The sequence below is a fragment of the Gallinula chloropus genome, assembly GCF_964237585.1.
Source record: "Gallinula chloropus genome assembly, chromosome: 18".
NCBI lineage: Eukaryota > Metazoa > Chordata > Aves > Gruiformes > Rallidae > Gallinula > Gallinula chloropus.
In genome coordinates this window covers 3,081,328-3,101,515 of record NC_140103.1, presented here as the reverse complement: position 1 = coordinate 3,101,515, position 20,188 = coordinate 3,081,328, and the positions used below count along the sequence as shown (strand labels likewise).

General features: G+C 58.3%; 2 protein-coding genes and 1 long non-coding RNA gene across 3 annotated transcripts in view; 2 read left to right on the top strand and 1 right to left on the bottom strand.

The window, feature by feature from the left end:
* Window positions 1–132: 132 nt before the first annotated feature.
* On the top strand, window positions 133–1,574 carry DNLZ (DNL-type zinc finger; the record flags this gene model as incomplete). Its single annotated transcript, XM_084272464.1, has 3 exons — window positions 133–300; window positions 595–734; window positions 1,290–1,574. The coding sequence occupies 3 exons, from the start codon at window positions 133–135 to the stop codon at window positions 1,462–1,464; spliced, it is 483 nt and encodes a 160-aa protein (XP_084128590.1). The 3' UTR covers window positions 1,465–1,574.
* A 2,583-nt stretch (window positions 1,575–4,157) lies between these two features.
* LOC311198502 lies at window positions 4,158–10,474 on the top strand. The gene is made up of 5 exons (XR_014617700.1): window positions 4,158–4,311; window positions 4,804–4,993; window positions 8,072–8,142; window positions 9,586–9,708; window positions 10,459–10,474. It is a non-coding gene; the product is annotated as an uncharacterized lncRNA (long non-coding RNA).
* Window positions 10,475–10,908: 434 nt separating this feature from the next.
* The window catches only part of GPSM1 (G protein signaling modulator 1), a gene marked incomplete at its 5' end in the record, with an annotated part of 74,716 nt that continues 65,436 nt past the window's right edge, over window positions 10,909–20,188 (bottom strand). Inside the window, 3 exons of the mRNA XM_084272617.1 lie at window positions 10,909–11,136; window positions 11,569–11,777; window positions 14,345–14,504. Of these exons, the coding sequence (XP_084128743.1) occupies window positions 10,948–11,136; window positions 11,569–11,777; window positions 14,345–14,504 (558 nt within the window). The 3' untranslated portion in view covers window positions 10,909–10,947. The remainder of the gene's footprint in view (window positions 11,137–11,568; window positions 11,778–14,344; window positions 14,505–20,188) is intronic.

The following is a 20,188-nucleotide window of genomic DNA, read 5'->3' as shown; positions in this document are numbered from 1 at the left end:
TTCACTGAAGCGCCGGTGCGGCACCGGGAACCGGGGCTCCGGGCATCCCGCGGCGCGCCCGGCCTCTGCCCACACTCGCCATGGCCGCCGCCGCCTCGGTTCCCGCCCCCTCCGCGCGCATGCGCCGGCGCCATGCAGCGCGCGGCGCGGACGCTGGTCGGGGCCCTGCTCCGCGCCGCTCCGCCGCGGCGGCCCCGCCGCCCTCCGCCGCTCCCGCGGCCGCCGCTCCGCCCGGCCTGCAGCGCCGCCGCCCCGGGGCTGCCGCCGGCCACGCACTATCAGCTGGTCTACACCTGCAAGGTGCGCCGGGCACCGGCCGGGGCGGCGCGGCGGGCTGAGGTGAACGGCCCTGCCCAGGCTCCGGGCCCTGCCCCGGGGGAGGCGCTGGGCGTACGGCGGGCCCGGGCCCCTGGGGCGCGTCCGGGCCCAGCTGCGCGGCCCCGCGGGCGCTGGAGCCGCCGCGCTGCGGCTGGGGGCCAGGGAGCGGGCCGGGAGCCAGGGTGCGGGCCGGGAGCCGTGCGCTCGGGCCGGGAGCCGTGCGCTCGGGCCGGCCGCGGGCCCCGCCGCTACAGCCCGGTTGCGTTGGCTCCGTAGGTCTGCCGGACCCGGTCGGCAAAAACGATTTCCAAGGCGGCCTACCACCGCGGCGTGGTGATCGTGAAGTGCCCCGGCTGCGGGAATCACCACGTCGTGGCTGATAACCTGGGGTGGTTCTCGGATCTGCAAGGCAAGAGGTGAGCGGGGAGTGTGTGTGTGTGGGGGGGGGGGGGGGGGGGTGAAGGGGCCCGGCCGCGGCCCCAGCCCGCGCGTCGCTTCGGTCCTGCTCGTAAAGCCGGAGTTGGTGCGGGTTGTGAAACGCAAACCCAGCGTTAGAACCGCCCCTGGTTCGGCCGCTGCTCCTCAGGGTGCCGCTCAGCCGTGTAAAGCCGCGGCAGGCGCCCTCGGTGGTGCCCGCAGGTGAATTGCTGCCTGAGGGGTGGTGCTGCTTTGTCAGGCCGCTGCTCGGGCTCCCTGGCTGTACCCCCGTGTGCTGCCGCCTTTACCTGCTTTCGAACTCCCTTTAAAACCTTCTTCCTGAACTCTCATTGTGAAATTACTGATCCTAATGGATGAAAATGGTCCCAGGAGATTTTTGGGGTTTTTTTATCTGCTTCCCAAGCTCTGTGTGGAGAGGAACATGGTGGTGATGCTGACGTGTGGCTCAGTGCATGGCGTTAATCCTGGGAGCAAAGCAGGGCAGGGCCAGCCTGTGCTGGGGTGTCACTGTTGGTTTTCAAACTGCTGTTAAGGAATATCGAGGAAATCCTGGCAGCCAGAGGGGAGAAGGTGAGACGTGTGGCTGGTGAGGAAGCCTTGGAACTGCTTCTGGAAAGCTCGGCAGATACCGGGCCTCAAGGTCAGCTGGAGGAGGGAGGAGGAAGCGGGGAAGCCCCCCTGGAGACTGATGGCAAAGGACAGAGCTGACCAATGGGACTTGCATTGTTCTGCTGATGCCAAGAGAGACTCTGAACCTCTACTCCCTGATTTCAGTGGGAAATTTCCACCTTTAAAATAAACTTGGGCACTGGTCTTTCTCTGTTGAGTGTCTCTGTGTTGTGTAGCTTTGCCCTTGATCGAGCTCATGTTTTACAGGTAGCATGTGGGTATTTTTCCTGGCACTTGTTTGCTGATAAGTGGGCAATTCTCTGCTGCAGCTGTGTGGAAACCCTGCTCTGTGGTGGTACTTGGTCTGTGTGCTTTGCCTAGCGAGGTGCAGCTGCAGCTGGAGGCTTTAGTGGTGGCACCTGGCCTGGCCCTGTCCTCACCAGCAGCTGGGAGCCGAGCAGAAGAGGCAGTTGACCCTTGAGGAGAGAGGCTCTGACCCCCTGGGAGTTTACACAGGACTGAGATTCATCAAAGTGAGTGCCTGGTCTTGCATTCGGGTCATAATAACCCCAGGCAGCGCTGCAGGCTTGGGGCAGGGAGGCTGGAAAGCTGCCTGGCTGGACATGAGCAGGCAGTGTACCCTGAGGCATCCTGGCCTGTGTTAACCAGCGTGGTGAGCAGGGCCAGGGAAGTCACTGGGGGCTGGTGAGGCCCCACCCTGAGTGCTGCATTCAGGTTTTGGGCCCCTTGCTGCAGACAAGACCTTGATGTGCTGTGTGAGGGGCTGGTGAGGGGACTGGAGAATAAATGTGATGAGGAGCAGCTGAGGGACCTGGGCTTGTTTAGTCTGGAGAAGAGGAGGTTGAGGGGAGATCTGATTGCTCTTCACACCTGAAAGGAGGGTGTGGAGAGGTGGGGGCTGACCTGCTCTCCCTGGTGTCAAGAGACAGGACAAGAAGAAATGGCCTCAAGTTAGGCCAGGGAAGGGTTAGGTTGGATATTAGGAAAAACTTCCCAGAGGGGCCTGTCAGGCACCAGAACGAGCTGCCCAGTGAAGTGGAGTCTCCATTCCTGGAGGGATTTAAAAGATGGCTGGATGTGGTGCTTGGTGGTGGTTGGCAGGTCAGGGCGATGGTTGGACTCGATGATGATGATCTAAAGGGTTCCTTCCAACCAAGACAAGCCTGGGATGTTCTGACTCCACAGGAGGCTCAGATCCCTGGCTCTTCCTGCAGTCATATGCTGCTTTTTCTTTGCCTTTCCCCCATCTTCCAGCGTTTCACTTCTGTGCCCCTGGCATCAGGGCTGCAACTCTGCTGGGTTATGGTGGGAGCTCCTGGGGGGCATCAGCCCCACGCTGGGGAATCCCACTCCAGGCAGCGGCTCCTGGGCGCTGGGGTTATGCAACGTGATGGGGAGGGGGAGGGTGGGTGTGAAGGCAAAATTAGTGTTTGTGGAGCTCCTTAGAGATTAGTAAAGCACCTAGAAAGCTGTCTTAGAGTTACTTGACAGATACTGAAGTGCTTATTAACGCTGCTGCAGCATGCTAAGTTCAGTTAGAAGACAAAATAGATGAAAGATACAGGTGTTTACTGCATGTAACACTCAGGTACCATGAATCAGGCAGCAAGGTGAGTGTGTTGCACTTTGTTAGGGCTTCCTTCCCTTGCCTGCATCAAAGTTTAACCTCTCTCAGCTCCTTCAGCCTGATGGGCAGGGGATTATCTGCTTTCCTAATAGTTTCCTAACGGCAATCAAAGAACAGTTCAGGCTGGAAGAGACCTCTAGATGTTTCTAGTCCAACCCTGTCATTCAGAGGAGGATGCTCAGGCTCTTGTCTTAAATATCTCTGAGAATAGAGGTCCCACAACCTCTTTGGACCTGTTTCAGTATTTAACCAGCCCCACAGAGAGAAAAATTCCCTGTGTTTAGTCACACCCATGGCCTCCCCTCCAAACCCTGAGCAGAGCCTGGGTGTGCTCTGGTTCTGGTGCTCTGTTCTCCACACCCACTCAGCTTTAGAAAGCAGCAAAACCCCTCTTGCCCTTTGTGTATCCAGGCTGAACAACCCCAGTGCTTTCAGCCTGCTAAGTGCTCCTGGTCCTTAATCAGCTGAGTATTCATGGAGGGCATTGCATGTATTAATGAGCATTAATGAGTTTACTTCATCTGCAGTGCTCCCAGTGAATGTGTGCGTGTTGCATTATCAGGGTGGATGACAGTGACAGGAGAGCAGTCACGTTTTCCTGGTGGTATGTAAGCTCAGAGTGATGAAACAGCATCAAGGGGCAGGAACTTCACCCAGCAGCTGGCTTGTGTGTGTCCAGATCCCAGGGTGCTCTCTGGAACAACTGGAGGTTAGCATGATCCATGCATTCCTGGAGAAACAAGGGTTGTGTCTTGGAACATCACAGTGTGCTAACCCTGGTGTGAGGCACTGGTGCATATTAGCACACTGCTGGGAGAGTGATTATTTTATTACCTTTTACTTGAAAAAATCATCAGCATTTTGCTTCCCTTGTGCTCATGCCTTTGGTGGGGTGGAACTGAGCAGCTGTTGCAGGATCTGTGTTGCCTTGGAAACAGTTAATTTGACTTTTTTTACACTGTTTTTCTTAATTTCTTTACCTGTTGAAGTGCTGCAGCTGCAGAAAGGTGCTGGGGATTCTTTTTTTTTTTTTTTGCTGCTTCTAATAGAAACTGCAGCCAAGTCTGAACAGGGATGTTACCAGAGGGGAGAGCTTCCTAAGGCTGGTGTCCTCTGGCACTAGGTGCTGTCTGGAGGTGGGACAGAGCGCTTGGCCCTGTGACTCTGGGCTGGCTGCTGCCTTCTGGAGAGCCCAGCTCTGAGAGGATGGATGGGGGTGTGGTGTGGTGTTGCTGCTGCTCTGAAAGTTCAGGCCAACATCATGGAAACGGCCTCAGGTTGCAGAAGGGGATGTTTAGGTGGGTATTAAATCTTTCTTTGCTGAAAGGGTTGTGAGGCACTGGAGCAGGGCTGCCAGGGACGTGCTGGAGTCCAACCTTAGTGATCCTGTGAAAACAGGAGGCAGCAGATGACGTGGAGTGGGCAAATCCTCAGTGTGTGGTACTGGGGTGGAGTGCAGGGAAGTCTGGGGGGGGGGGGGGGTGCTGTATGCCATAGGTAGCCTGCTGCACTTGCCAGTGCAGCAGGCTACCTATGGCATGCAGCACCCCCCCAGACTCACCAGCACCCAGCACTTAGGCTGCTGTACTGCAGGAAAGGGGTGCTTCTGGAAAAATATTCCAGGGCTTTCAGCTGGGAAAAGGTTGTGGCTATCTGAACCCCCCCCATTTTCATGCAGTACTGAAGGTTTTGCTGCTAATAATTCCAGGTTAAAAAAGGGATTCTGTGCTGCCTCTTGAAGCAGGCATTGCCAACAGATGGTGTGTCACAGGGAAGTGTGTTCTTGAAAGGATGCAGGTGAGCTCACTGCGCCTAGGAGGAGCCCAGCACACCTTGCTGTGGCCAAAGAGGGAGCATGGAGAAGAGGAGCAGCCTTTCTCCTCCCCTGAGGTCTGCTGGGATGGGAGAAAAGTGGCATGAAGACCTGGCACAGCTGAGCTGAGAAGAAGGAGTGGCCAAGTGATGGTGCAGGCAACCAGGGTAAGTCTTTGCTGCAGGGGAGATGGTGATGTCAGGTGCCAGTCACAAGGGTGGGCAGCAAACATAAAGCTGTTTGCACATTATCAGAGCATCATAGACTGGTCTGGGCTGGGAGGGACCCCAAGGGTCCCAGAGCTCCAACCCCCTGCCACAGGCAGGGCCACCAACCTCCAGGCCTGGAGCTACACAAGGGTGCCCAGGGCCCCATCCAACCTGGCCTTGAACACCCCCAGGGATGGGGCACCCACCCCCTCTCTGGGCAGCCTGTTCCAGCTGGTGCTGGGGGGCTGTGAAAAGCTCGTGCTGCTTGTGTAGGGTCTGGTGTAGGTGAGTTCCGGGCTGACAGCTCCTGTGGTAGGGCTGGCAGAGACACACAGCGAGGGGAAGGGAACCCTCTGCTCCGAGCCGTGCGGGTGTGTGCGCGTATGGATGAGAGTGCGCGTGCGGGTGTGTGCGCGTGCGCAAATGTGTGCATGGGCGTACGGCTGCGTGTGTGCGTACGGCTGTGTGCGTGTACGGATGAGTGTTTGTGCGCATACGGGAGTGTGCGCGTACGGATGAGTGTTTGTGCACGTACGGGAGTGTGCGCGTACGGATGAGGGTGTGTGCGCGTACGGGACTGTGCGCGTACGGATGAGTGTTTGTGCGCGTACGGATGAGTGTGCGCGTACGGATGAGTGTTTGTGCGCGTACGGATGAGTGTGCGCGTACGGATGAGTGTTTGTGCGCGTACGGGAGTGTGCGCGTACGGATGAGGGTGTGTGCGCGTACGGGGGTGTGCGCGTACGGATGAGTGTGCGCGTACGGATGAGGGTGTGTGCGCGTACGGATGAGTGTGCGCGTACGGATGAGTGTTTGTGCGCGTACGGATGAGTGTGCGCGTACGGATGAGTGTTTGTGCGCGTATGGGAGTGTGCGCGTACGGATGAGGGTGTGTGCGCGTACGGATGAGTGTTTGTGCGCGTACGGGAGTGTGCGCGTACGGATGAGTGTGCGCGTACGGATGAGTGTTTGTGCGCGTACGGGAGTGTGCGCGTACGGATGAGGGTGTGTGCGCGTACGGATGAGGGTGTGTGCGCGTACGTATGAGTGTTTGTGCGCGTACGGGTGTGTGCGCACGGGAGTGTGCGCGTACGGATGAGTGTGCGCGTACGGATGAGTGTTTGTGCGCGTACGGATGAGTGTGCGCGTACGGATGAGGGTGTGTGCGCGTACGGATGAGTGTGCGCGTACGGATGAGTGTTTGTGCGCGTATGGGAGTGTGCGCGTACGGATGAGGGTGTGTGCGCGTACGGATGAGTGTTTGTGCGCGTACGGGAGTGTGCGCGTACGGATGAGGGTGTGTGCACGTACGGATGAGTGTTTGTGCGCGTACGGGAGTGTGTGCGTACGGATGAGGGTGTGTGCGCGTACGGGAGTGTGCGCGTACGGATGAGTGTTTGTGCGCGTACGGATGAGTGTGCGCGTACGGATGAGTGTGCGCGTACGGATGAGGGTGTGTGGGAGTGTGCGCGTACGGATGAGGGTGTGTGCGCGTACGGGAGTGTGCGCGTACGGGGGTGTGCGCGTACGGATGAGGGTGTGTGCGCGTACGGGAGTGTGCGCGTACGGATGAGTGTTTGTGCGCGTACGGATGAGTGTGCGCGTACGGATGAGTGTTTGTGCGCGTACGGATGAGTGTGCGCGTACGGATGAGGGTGTGTGGGAGTGTGCGCGTACGGATGAGTGTGCGCGTACGGATGAGTGTGTGTGCGCGTACGGGGGTGTGCGCGTACGGATGAGGGTGTGTGCGCGTACGGGGGTGTGCGCGTACGGATGAGGGTGTGTGCGTACCGGAGTGTGCGCGTACGGATGAGGGTGTGTGCGCGTACGGGGGTGTGCGCGTACGGATGAGTGTTTGTGCGCGTACGGGTGTGTGCGCGTACGGATGAGTGTGCGCGTACGGATGAGTGTTTGTGCGCGTACGGGTGTGTGCGCGTACGGATGAGTGTGCGCGTACGGATGAGTGTTTGTGCGCGTACGGATGAGTGTGCGCGTACGGATGAGTGTGCGCGTACGGATGAGTGTGCGCGTACGGATGAGGGTGTGTGCGCGTACGGATGAGTGTGCGCGTACGGATGAGTGTGCGCGTACGGATGAGGGTGTGTGCGCGTACGGATGAGTGTTTGTGCGCGTACGGGTGTGTGCGCGTACGGGAGTGTGCGCGTACGGATGAGTGTGCGCGTACGGGAGTGTGCGCACGGATGAGTGTTTGTGCGCGTACGGATGAGTGTGTGTGCGCGTACGGGGGTGTGCGCGTACGGATGAGTGTTTGTGCGCGTACGGGTGTGTGCGCGTACGGATGAGTGTTTGTGCGCGTACGGGAGTGTGCGCGTACGGATGAGGGTGTGTGCGTACGGGAGTGTGCGCGTACGGATGAGGGTGTGTGCGCGTACGGGGGTGTGCGCGTACGGATGAGTGTTTGTGCGCGTACGGGTGTGTGCGCGTACGGATGAGTGTGCGCGTACGGATGAGTGTTTGTGCGCGTACGGATGAGTGTGCGCGTATGGATGAGTGTTTGTGCGCGTACGGGAGTGTGCGCGTACGGATGAGGGTGTGTGCGCGTACGGATGAGTGTGCGCGTACGGGTGTGTGCGCGTACGGGAGTGTGCGCGTACGGATGAGTGTTTGTGCGCGTACGGATGAGGGTGTGTGCGCGTACGGGGGTGTGCGCGTACGGATGAGTGTTTGTGCACGTACGGTTGCTCATGCGTGTGTGATCGTGTGTGTGCATGTGTCCTGCCAGCTGAGCACCTTCCCTGCCAAACACCCATCAGGGATGGGTGGAGCAGTAACAGCACCAGGCAGGTTGGTGTTAGTGCTGCACAGGCCACAGCAGCCCCCCCTGCCTGGTGGCTGTCGGCATCTGAGAGCTACCCCCTTCCTGGGACCCAGCTCTGCTGGCCTGGGTGGCTTGGGCAGAGCAGGAGAGGGAAGGGCTGGTGTCGGACAGGATCAGGGTCCCTGTCATAACAGCCACTGAGGGCTGTGAGCTGCTCTGCTGAGTCAGTTGTAGGTGTTGGCTCTTTCTGTTCCTAGGTGCTGAGAGAACAGTTATTGGAGAGCGTGTGCCCCCTTCCCTGGCTGTGAAGGACAGAGAGCAACTGCAGGTGAGACCCCATCACTGGCTCACAGGGATTTCACCTCTTCCCAGGACTCTACACCACACCCTTTGCACAACTGGGGCCATGGTTCTGTCCATGGGGTCACACAGAAACTTCTACCACAGAGCTTCTTGTGTGCTGGCACCGAGAATGCCTGATGAGAAGGAGCTGTGGCTTTTCATTAATCATTGATCAGGACTGGCAGCAGCCAGCACAAGTCAGCCAGGCGTGGGAAGCCCAGCTGTGACTTAGCTTTATCCTCACAGGGCTCAGGGTCCAAAATCTGCTGCTCTTAGGCCCACTTTCTAGCAAAGTCTAACAGCCTGCTCATGCCTGCTGTGCTGGAACGAGCTACTGCTGCTGCCTGCTGCGCTGTATCTTCACCAAGGGCTGGTGCCAGGGCTTTGCACAGCCCTTTTCCTCTAGTAGCTGCTGTAGGGGAAACAAGATGCAATTTTGCGTCAGGCAGCAAGACAGGGCTGAGCCAGATCCCCCCAGGCTGGGCCTGAGAGGACTCAGTGCTGTTCCTGGAGGAGGAAACTGAGAGAAGCCCCACTCCCTTCTCCCTTCTGCAGGGCTCCTTGTCCCCCCATCCTGGGACTTGTGGGCAGGGAATGCCCAGTGCTTTGTGTCTCCCTCCAGAGCTGTACAGTCAGGAAGATTCTCTGCTCTTGATGTTAAGGGAGGTGGAGGTGGGCACATACACACTTACCTTAAGGGTTTCCTGCCACAGGAGCCCACCCCACACCGAAGGGCCAGCATTAGCTCTGCTGTATACTCAAAGCAGGCAGGCTGGCCAAGGAAGAACAGAAAGAAATGGTTGTGACTGAAGCTTAGACACAAATATTTATTAAGCACAACCCCCCAACACCCCTCTCTCCTTGAGCTGAATTCATTTCTAATATATTAATTCATTTGGCAGATTATTTTTTAGAAAAAAAAGTACCTGTGGGTTGGAAATTCCCCATTAAAATGACATTAGCAAATGCACATGTAAAAAATAAATAAGCTCATACATTCAAGTATATGGCAAATAATTAACACCTCAAAGCTTAACGGTCAGATTCCAGTTCACCACCTGGCCAAGAGCTGCACAGGCCTGAGCCTGCAGCCTGTTAAGTCATCTTTATCCTCAGTGTTTTCCTCCTCTTTACAAACACAAGCTGGGTTGGTAGGTAGGTGGCTGGGCAGGTCCCTCTTCTCCCATCCCCAGCGCTCTGACCAGCCCAGGAAGGAGGCTGAGCCTCGGCCAAGCAGTCCATGCAGCAGTGTCTCAGGTGAGTGCTCCCTGGTAGCAGGTAAAATGCAGCTACCCCTCCACGTGGTCAGTGCAGGCAGGGTAAATGCCCAATGAGCAGCATCACTGGTCTAAAAAATCATCTTACTGCTGGTTGGAAATGTTTCCATCAAATGCATTTCAAATAGAAAGTGCTGATTTGTTCTCTGTAGGAACATCTCTGCTTTGGCAGAACTCATCACTGGAGTGTCTGAAGTCCAGGATGGCCTCTCTGGGCCAGCAAAGTACAAAATACTCCAGCTCCTGAAGTTAGATCTGCGTTGGCTCCTCTCTGGGTTTGTTTTTCCAGCTCTTCTAAAGGGGGAAGGAATGAAAGTACAGGTAGAGTCTTGGGGGGTGTGCGTGGGGTGGGACCGACTTCCCAGCCAGCAGCCCCGGATGGAGCTGTGGTCAGGCTCTGCTTACTGGGCACAGAGGGGGCAGAGCAGGAGTGCCAAGTGCCTGCCCAGAGCATCTTTGCCAGGGTCTGCAGGACCAGGGAGCAGCTCAGCACTGGTTTTGGGAGAGACAAGGGCAAGGAAGGGCTATGATCCCTGACTGCTGTCAGACACGGGAGGAGGGGACGGTCCTGCTGCTGCCCTGACGCGCTGTGGCCAGAAGGTTGTGCTGCTCTGGGAGCAGCTCTGCAGGCTGCTGCCTCGGGCACACACACCTCCCCACAGCACCCTCCTGCACCGGGCACCCGAACCGGGGGGGCTGCCCCAGTTCACCTCCTGCCCTTCCCTGGCTGGGTGTGCAGTTCAGGCAGCACGGCTGATGGTTACCTTCCAGGCTTTGTCCCAGCCTAAAGCCGGGCTTTGCTGTGCAGCTGTCCCCTCAGGTAACCAACTCCACTGCAGCTCAGGGCAGACAAGGCTTTGCTCCCGCTCAGGAGACCCCGGTGCAGCCGAGGGGTGTCACAGGGCTCACTGCAGGTCCTCAGCAAACCCACAGCCAAGGTGTGGGGGACCATGACTGCAGCTGGCGCGGGGTGAGGGTCAAACAGGCCGCTGCAGCCTCTGACGTGGGCTCATTCCCTCCTGCAGGAAGAACAAAGCCGAGCAAGACGTTCCAGGGATGGATCCAGAGCAGTTTGTGTCACCTTGTGATGCAGGCAAGACAGAAGGACTTCAAAGCAGAAAAGGTGCTCTTGCCTTCCCAACGAAATCAGAAGTGTTGTGGAAATAAAAGACATCAAGGTTGGAGCAAAGTACCTGCTCTGGGCTCCTCCTTTGGCCAACAGCACAAGTTCCTGGGTGTTTAGGTGATAACCAAAGGGGCTGCCAAAGTCACTGTCCCTCGTGCTGTGCCCAGTGTTACAGCAGCCATGTGTTCTAAAACCCCCCTTGTTCAAAACCCAGCCCCCATCTGCTGGGCCCTCTTGTAACACTGCCTCTGCAGAGCAGCCGTGGGGGGCTCCTGGGAGAAGTCTGTGGCAGCTCAGGAGCACTTGGGTTTGGAACCACTTATGCTTTTTTTTTTTTTCTTTTTAAAACCCAAAACCAAAACAACCCCCCCAAACCAAACCCCAGTTCTTAGCTGGAACCAGGCCTCTGCTGCTCCTCTGCTCCCTCCTCCTGCGCCGAGGCCAAATCTACCCGCTGCTCGTCCATGCGTTTGGCCTGGACACGCTGGATGAGGCTGAAGAAATCTTCATCCGGCATCGTGGGGCCACGGGGAATGGAGTCTGGTGGTGCACAGCGCTGGTCATCTATCCTGGAGGACTGCAGGGGCAGGAGAACAGGCATTAGGATTGGGTTCTGCTAAGACAGCCCTGTCCTGGAAGTAGAGGGTTGGGAGCAGTGCCCAAGAGGTGCCCAGAACACGTGCTCCTGCCTGGGCTGCGGGGTGGGGGGCACAGCTGTGCTGCACCCTGCTGCAGCTCCAGGAGAAGGGCAGAGCAGTGACCTGGCCTGGGGCTGTCAGCACTGCCTGGGGGGGTGGGGTTGTCAGCCACTCTCTCACTTGTAGAGCAGCAACAACACGCAGAGCAGGGTCATAAGAAGAAGGATCTGGAGGTAGAGACAGACCCCTGCCTGGGTGCCCAGGGCTGTGGGTGTGCCTCAGCCCCTCCCAGCAGGGCAGGTGAGATTGGGGATGGAGTATGGGTGGGAGAAACTGGTGTCCCCCCCCCTCCAGCTCAGCCCTGCCAGTACCTGACACTTCATGAGCATGTTGAAGAACTCGTCCCCAGGCTCCTGGGCGTCCCCCTCCACACGCAGGTGCCCCAGGTTGTTGTGTGTTATCCGCAAGCCTGGCAGGTTGCCCACGTTGGCACGTTGGTCATCCAGCCGTCTGCTCTGGGAGCTGGCGATGAGATCGAAGAACTCCTCCGTCTGCGGAGACGCCATCAAGGAGGACTGGGCTGTGGGTGGGGAGAGGAGCACACAGCAGGGTCACAGCTCTGCTCACACCTGAGCTGCAGCTGCTCAAAGCCCAAACACACCCCCAAACTGTTGTTCAGCCGACCTGGCTGCTGCTGAGCCTTACACACCTCCCCCCCCCCCCCCCCCGCCCTGCAGTTTCCCTGTGAGCTGGGGCGCAGCTCCCCTGGGGGGTGGGTGGGGGGGGGCAGGTGTGCACACTGCCCTCCCCAAACTTAAACACATCCAACCAGGGTAGGGGGCTGTGAGAACAGTCCAGGGTGCTCCAGAACATGTCTCCCATGAGCCTACTGAGCTCGTGCAAACCCATCAGACAGCGCATGAGGTCACCAAATGCCACCTCAGCCCAGAAGATCCAGTGCCCCGACATTCACTGCTGCCTGTGAGCCATCACTGCCATTTGCAGCACAACTCCAGCGGCTTCCACAGCTGCTTCCACCCTGTCTACACCTCAAGTGAGCGGCACAGCTGCTCAGGGACCAACCTGCACCTTGCTCAGGGCACGGGGCAGGGCAGACACCAGCAATCACAGCCCTGAGTGCTCCTGTAGCGGGCACCCTGCATGGTGCCAAGGGCTGGGTACAATTCCAGGCAGGTAATGGGCAGAGCTGTGCCGCTGGGCAGGCAGCATCCTTCCCAGGGCAGCGTCCTTCCCAGGGCACTGTCCTTCCCAGGGCGCCCAGCAGCTGTCACGAGCTGCAGGACCAGTGTCACAGCACGGGGAAGGAAAACGCTCGTGGGGTCTGGTTCTTCCCAGCACAGAGAATGAAGCAGAGCCAGCCTGGGCTCCGTCTGCACCAGCTGGAGTGGGGGTCCCAGTCCGCAGCCAGTATGTACAATTTGGGAAGCGTCCCACCCAGACCCCACACACTGTCTGGCCGTGGGGGTGCAGCACCAGAGGAGCCACCAGGCCCCTCAGGGCTGGAGCGTGGCCGAGCACCGGCAGTGACCCCAGCCTTGGCACGCCTGCTCAGCGCGGCACCGCGTTGGCATCACCACGGGGCTCACACGGGGCACAGCGACAAAGGGAGGATTTTCCACCAGCACATGAGCAATGGTGGGACCTCAGCAAAGGTCCCCCCAGCCCTGGCAACGCCTCCAGGACAGCGCTCAGTGGAAAGAGCCCGATGGTGCCGGGCAGTGAAACGCTCCCAAACAACAGACACCGCGCTCGGGCCAGGGACAAGCGAAAGAAACCAGCAGGAAGGGGGCTGGCTTGGTGCTGCTGAGCACAAAGCACCAGAGGAGAGGGTGCCCCGAGGCTCCCAGCCCCATGAGGGTCTCTGTAAAGTCCCAGTTGTGGGGTTGCAGAAATGCATAGAAATAGCTCTGATTCAAAGATGAGTTTCTTCCCCTCTGGCTCACAAAGAAACCTTGAAAATAACACGTCTGAAAGGCTCAGAGACCAAAAGAGACCTGAGCAGAACATGTGCCTACTTGTACTTTCTTTATAAAGCTTCATATTTTAAACTCAGCCTCCCAAATTACACAGCTGGTGCAGCCGAACGCACTTCTCCATCAGGAATGTGTATTCAAAGGAGTGCTGCTCATTTCCACCCTATTTTTAGAAGAGAAAAACCTGCTCACCTCACAGCCAACCTGCCCTCCTGCCACAGCCTGACCCCCGCAGCCGGTCTCCCCGCACCCTGAGGGCTCTCAGGGGTCTCCTCTCTCCTCCTCTCTCTACTTTGGATTCACTGGGAAACCGATAAAGAAATCCTCTGGCCCAGCCAAAGTGTTTTGAGCCCTTTGTGAAGGTGATGAAACATCCAAGGGTGACCTGTGCTTTTTAGCTCGGTTTAAACAAAGGCCCTCAGCACCGTGTCCTAGAGAGACACACGAAACCGAAGCGCAAACACAGACCCAACCGGCCTTTCCTGTCCCATCTATTTGTCAGGCAGCTTCCTCAATTTATCCCTGTTCTTCCTACAGGGGAGCTAGCTGGCTGCCAGCAGGACCTTCCAATTGTTTATCCGTCCTTCTGGCTCCCCTGTTCCTGCACAGCACCTATCACAGCATCCAAGAACCGTACAAAATCCAGAAGTTTTTCCTCCATGGCAACACAAGGAGAGAAACTGGCAACACTCTGACTGGCCTGTGAAAACCCAGCCCAGCCCTCTGCACCCCCCAGCTCTCTGCACCCTCCAGGCCCTTACAAAGCTCCTCATTAACGACCATCAGCATCTTCCCTCCTGGAGATGCTGGCAGAGGTAGAAATCCTCGTGCCAGCCTCCCTGTTCAGAGGCCAGACCTTCAAAAGACCCGTACTGAGAAAAGCCCAAGTATATTTTGCATTTCCCTCTCTAGTTTACTCTCCAAGCCTTAGTTCCCATTCTCCAGCCTTTCCCTCAGCGACCATTAACACCAGAGCGTTTCTTTCTCCCTTAAATAACAGGGAGGCTGCCAAAGACCTGCTAAGCTCAGAGAGCTGAGGCTTGGGGAGAATGTCACAAGGTTCCCAGTAAAGCCACGGCAGCAGCTGGCCACGCCACAGGAGCAGCATCGCTCCCATGGTGACACAGTGACTTGCAAACGCATGGGTGCTTACAGATCCGTTCTTCCAGGGCAGGGACCGGCGTGGCAGCTGCCTCCGCAGCCTCTGACGGGCACTCCTCCAGCGGGCAGCGCTGATCATCCATCCGGTTGCTCTGGAACTTGCTCAGCAGGTCAAAGAAGCATTCCTCGTCTGAAGGGGTCCGGTTGATTTTCTAGAAAGACAATAAAATACAGAAGAGGGTCAGAACGCCCCAAATATCCCCACACCCCCCACCCCCACCTCGTGTCTGGTGTGGCCTCAGCAACGTGCTGTGCCTGTTCCTGGGCTGTTCAGAGGCTGGATCCTGGCTGTGCCTGTGGCTTGCCAAGGCCTAGAGCCAGGCAGGGGTCATGGCTAGTCGGTCCCTCTGAGCTCTGAAATAACCTCTCCCTTTTTCTCTGGCCACCCTTCAGTGTGGACAACTCAACACCATCCTCCTCGAGGAGGCCAGAGCATCGTGAAGGTCCCCTCTACCACAGCAACCCCTGAGAGGGGGCAGGGTGAAGAGCTGCTCCATGAGATGGAGCATCCGTGGAGATCTGCGGCCCCTCCTGCACGTCACTCGTGCTGTGACTGACCCCAGAGACCCCAGGCACTCTTGGAGCCCAACTCTGAGCCAGTTTCCCACCAGCGAGCAGATGAGCCTTGTGCAGAGCAGCTTCCGTTGCTGCAGAATGTCTTGAACAAACCAGAGGCTGAATGGGAAAGAGGGGAGGAAAAGGGGACAACATTCACCCCAGCAGGGCTCTGTGGGGAAGAGAAGCCTCTGGGCTGGCGGAGGGATGGCTAAGAGAGGGGCTGTGGTCAGGAACTGGGTTGCCCTGGCCGAAGGGGCGCCCAGTGCCCAGCTGAGGCTCAGCCCTGCTTTCCATCCAGCTAAATTTAACCTTTGCCAGGCTCTGCCCCCTGTGTGTCAGCTCAGCACCCCGTGCCCTCAGCACGCTGCTCAGAACAGTCACCCGGCTCCAAATGGCACAAAATTACAGGTTTTTCTTGCACAGGAGCCCCAAATAGGCACCTTGTGCTGCACAGCGACGTGGTTACGTCTCGCTGCAGAAGGGTTCGTGTTCAAGGCATGAACCCTTTCAGAAGTGCCCAGTTGGGTCCAGTTCAGCATGGAGGGGGCTGCGTGCCCCGTGCTGGGGCAGCAAACCCAGAGTCCTGCTCCAGAGCAGCTGGTGCAGCAGGAATCTTTCTGAGAAGCCACCTGGACCAGGATATAGAATTAGATGACAAGAGGGGCACCTGCCAGGCTCAGGAAGGGCACCTCATCCCACCAGATACTGGGAAAAAACATACCACAACCAAAACCTCCTACAACTGGCTCTGCATGTGCTGAGCCACTTCCCAGCACGGGGTTTGGGGAAGGCCAGTCGGGGCAGGGGCACCGGGTCCCTCCCGGGGAGCCACACACCCCCCACCAGAGTGAGCTGGCCAGGCCTTTCACTGGAGAAAGGGATCTCCTTGGCCATGCAGGAAGCAAAGCCCATCTCACAGCAGCTGTCCCGGGCACCCCGGGAACCCTCCTTCTCCTACCCTGCGTGGTGCCGCTCCCAGCAGAGAGCTCTTCAGCAGGACAGAGGCACAGGGAGCCCTTCAAGGGACGGCTGGGCTGGGGAGAGCCTTGTGCTGACAGGGTTAAAGCCTCAAGTTGGATTCAGTAAATGAAGGGAAACAATTTTCCCGTGTGCTAAGCGAGCAGATGAGATGCACTCAGCTTCTATTTAGGGCAGCGTCAAAATTAGCAGCGGGCCAGAGAGGAACATTAGCAGTGTGGGAGCTGATGGGGAGGGGAAAAGCCCCTCTCACCTCCTTCCATGTGCCCGTCCTCTAATGAAACAGCGGCTCAGACGGACCATCTGAACCATCAACAGTTGCACCTTGGAAATCAAATCTTGCTTGGGCTTGGACCAGGGACAAACTACATCTCCCTCAGGTCTGCTGTGCTGGCTTGTGTGACCCAAATTTCAGGCTAGAGGAGGCAGGCGGCTCATTCACACCAAAGCTCCCTCCAGCATCCCTGCAAACACACAGAGTAATCCAGAGCAGTTGCACAGGAGAAGTTCTGCCTTGCAGGGAGCAGCTGGGCAGCGCGTCAGGCAGAGCCCCCAGCTCAGGGCTTCCCCTGGCAGAGACCAGATTCCCCTGGGACACATCCTGCTGGGACACTGCAATGTCCTCTGTGGGGATCTCTGCTCACAACGTGCCCCAGAGAGGAAAGGATGCTCTGAATCAGTAGGAAGAGCAGCTGATGCAGTAGTACCCACTGATCATAGAATCCCAGACTGGGCTGGGTTGGGAGGGATCCCAAGGATCACAGAGCCTCCAATCCCCCTGCCACAGGCAGGGACACCAACCTCCAGGCCTGGAGCTACACAAGGTTGCCCAGGGCCCCATCCAACCTGGCCTTGAACACTCCCAGGGATGGGGCACCCACCCCCTCTCTGGGCAGCCTGTTCCAGCCCCTCACCACTCTCTCTGGAAAGAACTTCCCCCTAATATCTCACCTAACCCTTTCCCTCCTTCAGCTCCAATCCATCCCCCCTGTCCTGCCAGGCTCCCTCCAGCGCTGCCCAGGCCAACCCACAGCCCAGGCCTGCACCTCTCTAATTAACTCACCCAAGTACGACCAGGCAGAGAGCACTTGGCTGCCTCCACACACAGTCTGCTCCTGGCCCCGAGGAACGAGCTGCGAGGGCAGATGGACACACAATCACACCCTGGGACTCACCGTCTGCCACCGAGCTGAGCTTGCCCAGGGCTTGGCACATCCAGAATGGTCAGGAGGCTTCCCAAGAGCCAGGGCATCCCCTAACGGGGCTGAGCAAGCGTCCTGCCGTAGCACAGTCACACCAACCTGTCGCCACAGGCACGAGACCAGGAGCCCAAAATGGTTCCTGGGCAGCACCTTTGGTTTCCAGCCCTGAGATCACTTATCACCCCTTGGCTGGTGTCCCTGCCTGGCCTCCGCACCCATGTCCCCCTCTAGCACCACAACTCCCTAAATTCTGCCAACTGTTGTCTTCCTCTGGTCAGCCTCCACGATGGGGCCCAGGGTAAGTGTGGAGCCTCTGCTCCTGCTCCCCAGCCCTGGGCAGGACAGGGACAGCCACCCTCACAGGCAGAGACCCCGTGCCGGGGGTCAGAGCTTCGTTCCCACTTTCTGTGAGTGGTATTTCCACCTGGATGCCACCAGCTCATCGGAGAACCGGGCTAAGGACAGCCCTGGAGCAGGACTCGCTCACCTGGAACAGGCCTCCCTGCCTGGAAGGCATCCAAGCTTCTGCACACATTCATTTGCTGGTGGATGAGCACGCGGTGTAACCTGCCAGGTTGGATCCAGGACATGTAAAACACAGCTGAGGTGTTGGGAAAGCAGCGAGCAGCAGCTGCGGGGAGTGATGGAGAGCCGGCTGCTGCCCCAGGACCGCTGGCTCTTCAGGAGGGGTCAGAACCTGGTGCTGGGGCTTCCCAAGCCGTAGCTGGAGGGATCCCAGACAAAGCAAAACAAAGAACAGACTCTGGTGCCTACACCCCCTTGGCCATTTCCACGGGGGTTCAGGAAAGCCGTTAATCAAATGTAGAAGGCAAGAGCTAAACCACTTTGCACCTCTCACACCTGAAGCCACAGCCCACAAACACCTGTGGGGTGTCTGCCCTGGGGTCCCAGCTGAGCAAAGCCTTGCTCTGCCGTGCTCTGAGCCCCATCCTGGGATCAGCAGAGAACATGTTCATTGTTCCTGTGCTAGTTTCACATGGTGTTCCCATGCCCGAGGCCCCCAAGGGTCCCGTGAAGCAGGACATGCTCCCTGGCAGGCAGCTGATGGGGGTCTTTGTGCCCAGCCCCACACACACATCCTGTCCTTGGCTGGAGCAGGGCAATGCCACCAGCACCATGACTTGGGCTTTCTGCTCACGATGCTGCTCCCACGCAGCAACCTGATGCCAGTCTCACTCCAGGACCCACACAGCCCATTCCCACCTCTGCCCCCGCTGTGCTCCCCAGCCACGCACTGGCACCCAATGGCTCTGGTGACAGTGGCTTCTTCCCCAGCTCCCTGCTGCTGACACAGGGTTCAAGGTTGGCTTGGGCAGAGCTGAAGAGCTCCCGGGAAGCAGCAGTGTCTGGGGGGGATGCAGCTCTCCCTGCATCACTGCACAGCCCCACCAAAAGCCTGTACAAACGCCTGGATGGCGGCCACACACCACCACACTCCTGGGTCGCTCTGGAAGCCCCCAGGACCAGAGCAGATGATTTCTGCTCTGGCAGAGCCACAGCATGTCCCCCAGCACGTCCCCCAGCACTTACAGCCACCACCATGTGCCAAAAGCACCTGTTGTACCACAGGTGAAATGTCCCCTTCAGAGGGAGTGCTGCCCAGCAGCCCAAACCGCTACCCAAAGGGCCAACCCTTGTTTCCCCATCAGATCAGCCGGGGTGCCAGCCTGCCCTCAGTCCCCCTCCTAACCTCTGGCAGACTGAGCTGCTGCTCAAGGCCAGTCTGGCTCCGGTGTGGGGGCCAGGTCAGGGACAAGGTGAGGACCGATCATGGATAACACAGCAGTTCTCATCACTACCCCCAGAGCAGCCCTTCCAAGAGCACTGCCTTGGCATTTCGAAGCCTTCCCCAATGATTCCTCCTCCTTACCTTTTTCCCAGTGAGGAGAAAACGTGGGGGTGAAGCGACTTGACCATGTCCTGTGGTGATGCAGTGGCAGAGCTGGGACAGGACCTGACCATCTGTCCCTAGGCCCAAGCTCCTGAATGCAGACAGTTCTTGGAAAAATCACCCCGTTGTTCTAGCAGGTGGCTATCTGCCCAGGGGCTGGCAGGCACCCGTCCCGACACATCTACACCCATGTGCCATGCCTTATCCGTCTCTCCCTCCATAAAGCAGGCTCATCACAGCTCCTTACCTTCTCTCTTTTCAACGTAGTCAATCCCACAGCCTCCAGTGGAGCGCTGGGAGCACTTTACCCCAGGCCACCCCACTGCCTGCCAGTCCCCACTCTGTCCCTGCACCGCCCCAGCACCTGGAGCCAGAGCAAACCACTGTGGGGACCAGCACGCACCCCAAACCACCTCACAGCTGCATCAGGTGCCGGAGTAACTCCCCGCTCCACCAGCTGGAAGGCACCGGAGGGGAGGTGTGGAACCTGCTGGGGGGTGCTGGAGGAGAGGAGTGGAAGGGAACCCCTAGCCAAAACCCACAGCCTGTCTCACTGGGAGGGGAACCATCCGTAGCTCCATCTCTGCTCTCAGGCGTGGGACTCCCCTGGTCCCCAGCCACCAGCAGCCCGGCGCTGGCTGGAGCCTCCACTCCTTGAGGAGACCAGACACTGTCAGCTTCAGAATCAGGAGAGCTGTTGAACTTGCCCAGCCTCTGCTGAGGACAGCACTTCCCTTCCAATACCAACCCTGAAGCACTGCTGCCACGCTCCCCCTGCCAGGCAGGGCTGGCAGACACCCTGTGTGTCCCCCAGGATGCTCAGCCAGGCACCGAGAGCCACACACTCTGCTCTAAGACGCTGCACGCACCCCGTGCAGCCTGCACAGCACTGGCACCTATTTCCCAGAAAGTTGCAAAAATACCAATAATAAAAAGTTCCAACTGAAGCCAACAGCCAACTTCCAAAACCCTGAGTGCACCCAGGCAACACCCCAGTCCCACCTGGGCAAACCCCCCTTCTGCATCCACCTCCCCCCTCACCCAGCCTCTCCTTCCAGAGGACAGAGGGGAAAACACACACAAACCGAGTTGTACTCACTGACCCCAGCAGCCAGCTCTTCCCCAGGCTCCAGCTTTTACATGGTCACGGTCAAGAACCACCCCAGCTCGCAGGGCAGAGGCTGGT